The following is a 10,513-nucleotide window of genomic DNA, read 5'->3' as shown; positions in this document are numbered from 1 at the left end:
ATATAATTAATGTAACTTAAATATATGTGTATGTGTTATATTATAATATGTATGTGTTACAATAATTATATAATATTATATATTTATATATTACACGTAAATAAATTAAATAAATCTTTCCTTATAGTAAAGAAGTAACTGACATGACATGTGTCATCTTATCGTCGATTTTAGTATTTTTCTGCTTAAACACGTATTTAAACACAATATACATTAGCAGTTCAATTAAACTTATTTGATTGACATGTATCCTCTTATTCAATCAATCTCACTAATTTAGGATGCAATTGATTTTATTATTGGGTTAATTAATTCGCGTGGTAACTGATTCCCGAAGAAATAAGATTTACTTCTAAGTTTAAATTCAATTTACTAATATAGTTTCATTTCTAAATTCAATTTTATTCTAGGGTTAACTCCATTTTAACTAATTATTGATATAGTTTTATTTTAAAATTCAAGTCTGAAGAGTCATTCTTCACAGTAATTGAGAGATTAAAGAAGAAGATCATGAAGTAAAAAATTGGATCCTACTCTGAAATCTTCTTTTTCAGACTTAAAAGTCTGAAATCTGAAGTCTTCTTTTCCAAACGTAGAAGTCTGAAATCCAAAGTCTTCTTTTTCAGACTTAGAAGTCTGAACTCTGAAGTCTTCTGTATCCGAGCTCTACCATGGGGTATTTTGATTATATGATGCAAACTTTTGGTTGGTGAGTCCAGAGGGGCTCTGGTCCTTAAGGACCAGAGGAGCTATGGTTGGTCTTGCTCTGTGTCTGAACTTTGAACTCAAGGTATTCGGACTTTGAAGATAAGTCTTAAAGACTTAGACTTAGTCTTCTAAGCACGGTTCAGAAATCTGAAGATAAGTCATTAAGACTTAGATTTAGTCTTGTAAGCACAATTTGAGATAGATAAGTCTATAAGACTTGTACTTAGTCTTATAAGACTTATACTTAGTCTTATAACATTTTTTTACCTAGAGGCTCTGTATTCGAGTTCTGAACTCACTCTTGTAACATTTTCTTGACCCAAAGGCTCTGGATAGATGAACCGGAGGCTCTGTATTCGAACTCTGTGTCTGAGCTCTGTATCGGAGCTCTGAACTTAGTCTTGTAACATTTTCTTGACCCAGAGGCTCTGATTGAACGAACGTATCGATTTTAGTGTTTTCCTGCCTAAACACGTATCTAGACATAATTTAAATTAACAGTTCAATTACACTCATTTGATTGACATGTGTCCTTTTATTCAATTAATCCCACTAATTTAGGATGCAATTGATTTTATTCTTGTGTTTATTAATTCGTGTGATAACTGATTCCCCAAAAAATGGGATTTAATTCTAAGTTTAAATTCAATTTACTGATATAATTTCATTTCTAAATTCAATTTTATTTTAGGGTTAACTTTATTTTAACTAATTATTGATATAGTTTCATTTTTAAATTCAAGTTTAAAGAGTCATTCTTCATAGTAATTGAGAGATTAAAGAATAAATTATGAAGTAGGAAACTGGATCCTAATCTGAAGTATTCTTTTTTAGACTTAGAAGTCTGAAGTCTGAACTTTGAAATCTTCTTTTTCAGACTTAGAAGTCTGAATTCTGATGTCTTCTGTATCCGAGCTCTGTGTCCAAGCTCTGTATCCGAGCTTTTTGTCCAAGCTATGTATCCGAGCTCCATGTCTGAGCTCTACCATGGGGTATTTTGATTATATGATGCAAGCTTTTGGTTGGTGAGTCCAGAGGAGCTCTGGTCCTTAAGGAGCATAAGAGCTCTAGTTGGTCTTGCTCTGTGTCCGAGCTCTGTATCCGAACTCTAAACTCAAGGTCTTCAGACTTTGAAGGTAAGTCTTAAAGACTTAGACTTAGTCTTGTAAGTACAGTTCAGAGATCCGAAGATAAGTCTTTATGATTTAAACTTAGTCTTGTAAGCATAGTCAGAGATAGATAAGTCTATAAGACTTATACTTAGTCTTGTAACTTTTCTTGACCCATAGGCTCTGGTTGAACGAACCAGAGGCTCTGTATCCGAGCTAGGGGTATATGCGGGTTGAGTTTGGCGGTTCACAACATTTTTACAATTCAACCCAATTATGGCAGTTTGGAAAAATCTCAACTCAACCCAACTTGTTCAAAAGTATAACCCAACTGTGGATTGAGGCGAATTGGGTTGGGTTGGCGGGTTAGTAGTTATATAAATTTGACAAATAAAATAATTCATATAACTTAAATTTAGATCATACTATAAAGTGTTTTATCTAAAAAGGTTGCAATCAGTTTATAGGACGTTTTTGGACGTTTCAACAAGTATTTTAGAATGATTTTTAAATAAAATGCCGTATTAGTTATTTTATATAATTATTTTGACATGTGTCCCGTAAACTCATCTATTTATAGGACACATATGTCATATGACACTTTTTCAAGTCGTGTCGTATAAAATAACTAATACGACATTTTATTTTAAAAGCGTCATAGAATTTGTAAAGATGTCCAAAATTATCCTATAAACATATTGTAACTCTTTTAGATAAGTCATATTTCTTTATTCGTCCTATAAAGTATCATATTAGAACGCTCAAACATTTTAGGCATATAAGATCTAATATTGTTGTAGCGAAATAGTATAATTAAGCATTTTCTTTCCACTAAAGTACAACCTCAAATGACGGGGTATTTAGATTGATGGATTCGTCAACCAAATATCTATCAATATCATTCATATTCTTCGACAATATCAATTTGTTGTTGTTGTTGCTGCAAAAAGGATTTCAATAATTTTCTTTATTAATTAGATTATTTGTCATCATTCTTTGATCGTGAATCTCTTTTGGTAAACTATATGTTTAGCTAAAATGAAATACAAACATAATATCAATAAAAATTATATAAAATTTATACATTATGAATATATATATATATATACATACACGCACATAATAAACATATATATATATATATATAATTTATAAAAATTATATATTAGCGACGGGTTGGCGAGTTGAGCTAGGCTCAACCCAATTTCAACCTTCCTAATTGACGGGTGGACGGTTTGGAGGTTGGGTTTAATTGGGTTGTTAGCAGGTTGGGTTGGGCGGGTTTTGTGGGTTGACAGTTTTTTGTACACCCCTAGTCCGAGCTTTGTATCCGAGCTCTGAGTGTTTCCGAGCTTTGTGTGTGAGCTCTGTGTGCAAGCTCTGTATCCGAGCTCTGGACTCAGTCTTGTAACATTTTCTTGACCCAGAGGCTTTGGATAGACGAATAGAGGCTCTGTATCGAAGATTTGGGTCAGAGATCTGTGTCCGAGCTCTATATCCAAGCTCTGAATCCGAGCTCTGAACTCAATCTTGTAACATTTTCTTGACCCAGAGGCTCTGGTTGAACGAACCACAGGCTCTGTATCCGAGCTTTGAACTCAGGGTCTTCAGACTTTGAAGACAAGTCTTAAGAACTTAGACTTAGTCTTGTAAGCACAGTTCATAGATATGAAGATAAGTCTCTAAGACTTAGACTTAGTCTTGTAAGCACAGTTCAGAGATAAATAAGTCCATAAGACTTATACTTAGTCTTGTAACATTTTCTTTACCCAGAGGCTCTGGATAAATGAACCAAAGGCTCTAGATAGACGAACCAGAGGCTCTTAATCTTATAAGCACAATTCAGAGATTTAAAGATATGCCTTTAAGACTTAAACTTAGGTGTCGTTTACCAAACGCTTACCTGGGTAGGCGCTTACCAAGTCAATTTACTTTACCGGATGAATACGGCAAAGACTAAGAATCTTATCCGGTAAGAACGAAAGCAATAATCGAGAGTTTTACCCGGTAAGTGAGGACAAGGACTCTTACCATGGTTAGCACTTACCAGGATAAATTGTTGCATACGATGCGTTTTAGAGAATAAAATCTTGTCTGGTAAGTAAGCGATAATGTTGAATTTTATCGGTAAGTGTTTACCGGGTAAGTGTTTAGATAAACGACCCCTTAGTCTTGTGAGTATGCACAATTATGTTTTGGAAACTACGGGAAGTGTGTACCCAATCAGGGTGCATGAATTCGTTTCATTTAGCTCATATTAAGGGCAAGTGTGAGCCCAAATGAATTGTCACAAGTGTGTATGACCATAAGTGTGTTCTATCCTTGCAACAAGTATTGGTGTTTATGTTTTGGAGTGGGTGCATTACTGTCTTTTTTATGTCTCATAATGAAATGTTTCCTCTTATACTCTTGCGGTAGAGGGAATTCACTAGACCTTTGGTCTAAACCTCGCTTTTGTAAAACTGAAATTACTTTCAGAAATACCGTTGAGAGCTCTAGTAAGGGCAAGGGAAAAGTATGAGCTAGAGGCGTGAAGCGAGGGTGTTCTCTTCTAGGTTGATAGTCACCTAGAACCTTATTCCTAGTTTTATAATAAATCTCAGCAGTGTTATTTTAAATTCCGCTGCAATCTTGAGATCTTGATGATTTGTAGACAATTGATAGTATGTTTATTTGCCGGTTTGGACAAAGGCTATGAAATGTTTATTTTGAGTTTACTGTTGTTACAGGTTACTTATCAATCATTTAAGTAGCGTCTTTTGTAGCTATGGTTATAAGAGCATCTACAACGAAGGTTTTATAAATACCTTTGCTATGGGAGAGAGGTTTTTGTCCAGTCACAAGTTTAGTAAAAACTCAGGTGCTTGAATAAGAACTTGAATTCTTGTCTACATTCTTTTTTATTACTTTTATTGTTTCTCAATCATTTTATTTTGTTTTAATAAATCTATAAAACATATAAATTAAAACCGATACAAATATTATAAATTAATTATGACAAAATATATTTATTAATTTTGTTTTATTTTTCGTTTCATGTAAATGTTTATAGCAATTTGTGTATTTTTCTTTAATAAGTTTAGTTTTGAATTATTCCTTTATATTATTATGTTTGAATTATTTTTCAAATACTTATATATATATATATATATATATATATATATAAGTTTAAATTAATTTATAAATCCTAAATTAATAATCATAAAATATTTTTTCTATTTTTAAAGAATATATTAAAATGTCTGTATACTGTTGACACCATATTACTCATCCCCCACACTTCTCTTTCAAAAAGATAATAACAAAAAACGTTGAGAATCAAGAAGACTCTCAAACGCACTCAAATTCTTCATATCTCCGACATTCTCCAAAACCAACGAATTTTCAATATCTTTCACACATTTTTCTAATTTTCTCAATCTCCAATTTTTAATACTCATCCTCGATATCAATAAATTAAAACTAATATAGAAAAGTGAACATTAAAAATTATATTTGAATTTTTTAAATAATTTTTAATATGTATATATGTGATGGTAATTATTTGAGAACCTCATTGTGTGAGAAGTATAAGTTCTAACCATAACCACTAATTCAATGACTTTAATTAATATATTAAAATAATAATAATAAACGGGTTTTATTATAATTGAATATATTATAATTAATTATGATATTATTTGAGCTCAAAATAATCATCCTCAATTTGGTGGATTAGAAACTGTAACACCCATAATTTTCAGTAAAATGATCGATGAACGACTGGGAGAATTGGTCGATGAACGGTTGGGGAAAACGACTGGTCAATGGCCGTAGAAACAGTTGAGGAACGGCCTAGGAAATTCAACTGCAGTGCGGGAAGGCGAGGCAGGTGTGACTTGGCCCGCAACCTACAAATGTGAAATTAACTGCACAACTCGCTGATGGAACTCGGACAACTAGCCACATGACCTAGGTCGCAGGCTAGGTTGCGAGATTGACCTGGTACGTTTTAAATGTTTGGTTTCTATAGTTTTGTCTCATTTTCTCTCCCTCTCCATTTCTCTCTTCCTAGGAACGATTTTTGGGAGCTTAGGTACCAATTTTGGAGCCTCTTGGTGTGGATCTACCTTAAAGTGGTTTTAAGATCTTACTAAATATTTTTCGGTATATAACATTTCTAGACTTCACTCTTGTGAAAGTTCATATTTTTTTTTACATTTATAGTGTTTTGTTGTGAAATTTCAAGTGTAAAGTAATGGACTCACGAGTCTAACGAAAACAGTCTGATCTCATGTGAACACAAAATATTTAGTAAAATCACAATACCAGATAAACATTTACCAACAAGATAAATTACCTCACTTACCTTATCATAACACATTTCGGACATCAAAATGGATCGTTGGTAAACGTCTTAAACTCGATAAGCTCTTATAAAGTAAGAGTCTTTTTCCTCATTTACCGGGTAAGACTATCGGTCCTTATTATGCCTCTTATCGGGTAAAATTTTTAATCCTTGTCATGTTCAATGAGTAAGGTAAGTGATATCCATAAATACATATCCGATAAACATTTCATTTAGCACACGGACCCTAAAATATCTTGTTCGATAAGACACAAGAGGCTATTAAAAAGTTTTTCATAAAAACAAGCACCATTCTTTAAAGAATTCTTTATATTTAAAATTTTCTTTTAGATTTTTCTATTTTCAATAACAAAAACTCTAATCTCCTTCACCGTCTCTATTTTTCAGTAACATCAAACCAAAAACTAAGATGTAGAAAAGTCATGCACAGTGACAGCCATGGCTGCTGGTTTGAGGTCCTAAGATACAACTTTCAAAGCATTGGGTACAACTTACAAACACCAGATAATTCGTTCCTTTTGCATCATCTTTAATGCTTAGCTAAATCTGTTCCTATATATTCCCCCAAATCTATTCCTTCAATCCAAGTTTTCTGAAAATGGATTCATCACCAGATGATATCATCAAAGATGATATCATCAAAGAAATATCTGGTATCGTTCGAGTATACAAAAACGGCCGAGTACAAAAACTCGTCGGCACCGATGTCATTCCCGCCGGTCTGGATCCTTCTTCCGGCGTTCAATCCAAAGACGTCTTATTTTCACCCAATAAAACCCTCTCCGCTAGGCTTTACATCCCCAAATCCACGAATTCCAGTACCACAAAACTCCCCCTTCTCATCTACTACCACGGCGGCGGATTCATCATCGAAACCGCCGCGTCCCCCATCTACCACAACTTCTTAAACCTTATCGCATCGGAATCTAACGTCGTCATAGTTTCCGTTGACTACCGAACGGCGCCGGAGCATCCCGTCCCCACCTGCTATCAAGATTCCTGGGAAGCAATCAAGTGGGTGGCGCAACACGTTAACGGAAATGGACCCGAGCAATGGCTTAACAATTACTCCGATCTTGGTCACGTATTCTTCAGCGGCGACAGTGCCGGCGCCAATATCGCCCATCACATGGGCATCCGGGTCGGGTCTGAAAGCATTAAACTTAATCTACAAGGGATTATACTGCTCCACCCGTACTTTTGGGGTAAGGATCGAATCGGGTGTGAATCGGACAAACACCCATGGACAAAAGCGGTAAGAGATTTATGGCTGTTTGTCCACCCGGATACGAGCGGGTTAGATGACCCGCTGATTAACCCGGAAATGGATCCGAAAGTGGCGGATCTTGGATGCTCCAGGGTGTTGGTTTGTGTTGGCGAGAAGGATATATTGAAGGATAGGGGCTGGAATTATAGAACCATTTTGAAGGAAAATGGGTGGAAAGGAGTAACAGAGATGTGGGAAGATAAAGGGGAGGACCACGTGTTTTTTCTATATAACCCTCGTGCTCAAAATGCTTGTACATTGCGCAACAGAATTTGTACCTTCATCAATCGCATCAGAGCCAAGGCCTAATAAAGTAATCATTTTCATCTTCACCGCTTTATTAATTAAATAATTATATTGTTAAATGCGTTCTTATCTGGTACTGTTTAACCTGCATGTATTAACATGAATTCACCCGATTTTAACATTAAAAGATGTATAAATAGCAATTCCCATAAAATAAGAGTAAATTATAGTTTTAGACAATGTGCTAAGTTGAAAATATCTTTTTTCGTCCTTATAGTTTTGAAATTATGATTTTTATCTATATGGTTTATGATTCATTACATTTTTCGTTCTTGTGGTTTTGAAATTACGATTTTTTATTCTTATGGTTTATAATTCATTACACTTTTCGTTCTTATGATTTAATTTAATTTTCTTGTTTTTCTGTGCCTATGATTTACATTTCATTTCTATTTTAGTCCTTCAAATCTAAAAATAGTGTTTTGACTTAGAGATGAAAATAAAATAAATAATAAACTATAGGGATGAAAATAGAAATTTCAAAATCATAGTAACGAAATCAGCAACTCTTAACAAACCACAAGGACGAAAAACTTAATTTTTTCATAAAATAATTCGTTATTTAGAGTTGCTTTCCATCGATTTCCATCCATGTTTATTTATAATTAGGAAAAGAATAAACTTTTTCTTTTAAATGTTTTAATCTTTGAACTATTTTTTGAAAAAAAAAATCATTAATTTTTTTTAAATGATTAAAACCCTGATTTTTTTAAATAAATAAATTATCAAACGGTTAATGTAATTTTTTTGGGTTATAAGGATGTAGATAACTATTTTTTTAAAGTATGATTCTTTATTTATTAAGAAAATGTTCAATAATTTAATCAATCAAAATGAAAAAGTTTAATAGTTTTTTCATTCAAAGAAAAAAAGTTTAATGGTTTTTTCATTAAAAGAACAAAAGTTTAATAGTTTTTTCATTCAAAAAAAATTAATGGTTTTTTCATTCAAAAATATAGGCATGGGAATTAGTACTGACCCGTCGGGGAACCCGATCCATCCGTCCCGATTGGGGACAGAGATTTCCTGCTAAACCGGAGATGGGGACGAGTATCGTACTCACGCCCCACCCCATCCCATACCCGTTATATATATATATATATATATATATATATATACACACTAAAAGATTAAATATATATATTATTTATTTCAATTAAATAGGTAGTTCATAATGCACTATTTCCTAACTAAGTTTAGAATTAAAGTTGTTATTTTTTTAGATGTTAGTAAATAATATTTAGGATCTCAAATAAAAATACAATTACTCGATATTTTTTTTAATATTAGTCGATATTTTTTTGAATATTACTCGATATCGTTTTGGATGTTACACGATACGTTTTGGTACGTGTGACGTTAATTTTTTTGGTATTAAATTGAATTTCTTCTGATTTGAGGTTATTATTTAATATATGATGTGATTTTTTTCTTTTAAATTAAATTACTTTCAATTTTAAGTTTATTGGAAATATATGTGATATAAATATGTATGGTATCTCAAATATTTGATTTTAAATAGCTTACATAAACGGGGAAAAAGTCCTCGTTTCCCGTTATGGATGAGAATGGGGATGGATATGTTATCATTATTCTCCGACCGGGACGGGGATAAAGAAGAGAGATCGAGGACAGGGATGGGGATTGAGGTTCCCGTCCTATTAGATTCTTGATCTCTGTGGTATATAAAGAGAACAAAACTTAACGAATCCAACGTCCACCGTGACCCTTGACAAGATATCAAAATTTACTATCTGACCTTAATAGGGCGTAGACGTGGATTTATTTCATACCTGAAATAGGGTCAGACGCGGTCATGGATGACATTACCCCTCCTAATCCAACCCCAATAATTTTTTTAGAGTAACTTAGGGGCTGCTTACCAAAATTTCTATTATGACTTGTATGGATAAATTTGGCTGTCTGGATAAATTTGGGTTGCTGTTTACTTTTCTATCTGAATCAACAGTCTGAATAACAGAAATGACCAATTTACCCTTGAGGATTAACTATGGGCTGTTTAGTATAATGTAAGAATGTGCAAGTTATGTGCAGCTAATGTTGGACCTGAATTCATGACAGGCAAAGCAAGCAAAATTGGATGATACCAAAATCGAGCAGAAATATCGAGCATATACTACCAAAATCGAGTAGCAAATAAAGCAAATATTAACAACAATCGATGCATCAAACAAACCCAAAAATATCGAGAATATACTAGCAAAATCGAGCAGCAAATCAGAAGAAAAAACGAGTAGCAAATCAAAAGCAATCGAGCAGCAAATCAGAAGCAATATCGAGCAAAATCAACAGATAAAATCGAGTATAATCGAACAGCAAATCGAGCAAATTCGAGCAGCAAAATCGAGCATAATCTATAGATAAGGAGAAGAGTTACCTTTGGAGAAGAGAGCCTTGATTTGAGGAGAAACTATTTCGGCCGATTAGGGTTCTTGGAGGAGAAGATTGGAGGAGAAGGAACGACTATTGGAGGAGAAAAGAGAGGCGTGGGTTTTGTTGAAGGGTAGGCATGTCTTTTTTTTGGCTTAATGTGGACAAGTCATGGCACCCTGCTGCGTGAATAAGCCCATGTTTGGGCGAATAAGCCCGAAGTAAACACCCTAAAATGGCTGTGCGAATAAGCCCATTTATCCGGTAAGCTCATTAAGCCACAAGTAAACAGACCCTTAGAATATTGATCTTTGTGGTTTATGTATTTTAATATTCTAGGTCCCTGTTTTGAAATATCTATAGATTACATTCCTATGGCTTACA

The 10,513-nt window shown here is 33.6% G+C and overlaps 1 protein-coding gene across 1 annotated transcript; it reads left to right on the top strand.

The window, feature by feature from the left end:
• The first annotated feature begins 6,533 nt into the window (after positions 1-6,533).
• LOC112507492 (probable carboxylesterase 12) lies at positions 6,534-10,244 on the top strand. The gene is made up of 2 exons (XM_025112105.1): positions 6,534-7,745; positions 9,821-10,244. Exon 1 carries the CDS (start codon positions 6,764-6,766, stop codon positions 7,739-7,741), a length of 978 nt encoding a protein of 325 aa, XP_024967873.1. The 5' UTR covers positions 6,534-6,763; the 3' UTR covers positions 7,742-7,745; positions 9,821-10,244.
• Positions 10,245-10,513: the final 269 nt, after the last annotated feature.

Source organism: Cynara cardunculus (assembly GCF_001531365.2).
Source record: "Cynara cardunculus var. scolymus isolate 2C chromosome LG 2, CcrdV1, whole genome shotgun sequence".
Classification (NCBI taxonomy): domain Eukaryota; kingdom Viridiplantae; phylum Streptophyta; class Magnoliopsida; order Asterales; family Asteraceae; genus Cynara; species Cynara cardunculus.
Note: the sequence above shows the minus strand (reverse complement) of the source record. Positions and strands in the feature narration are given on the sequence as shown.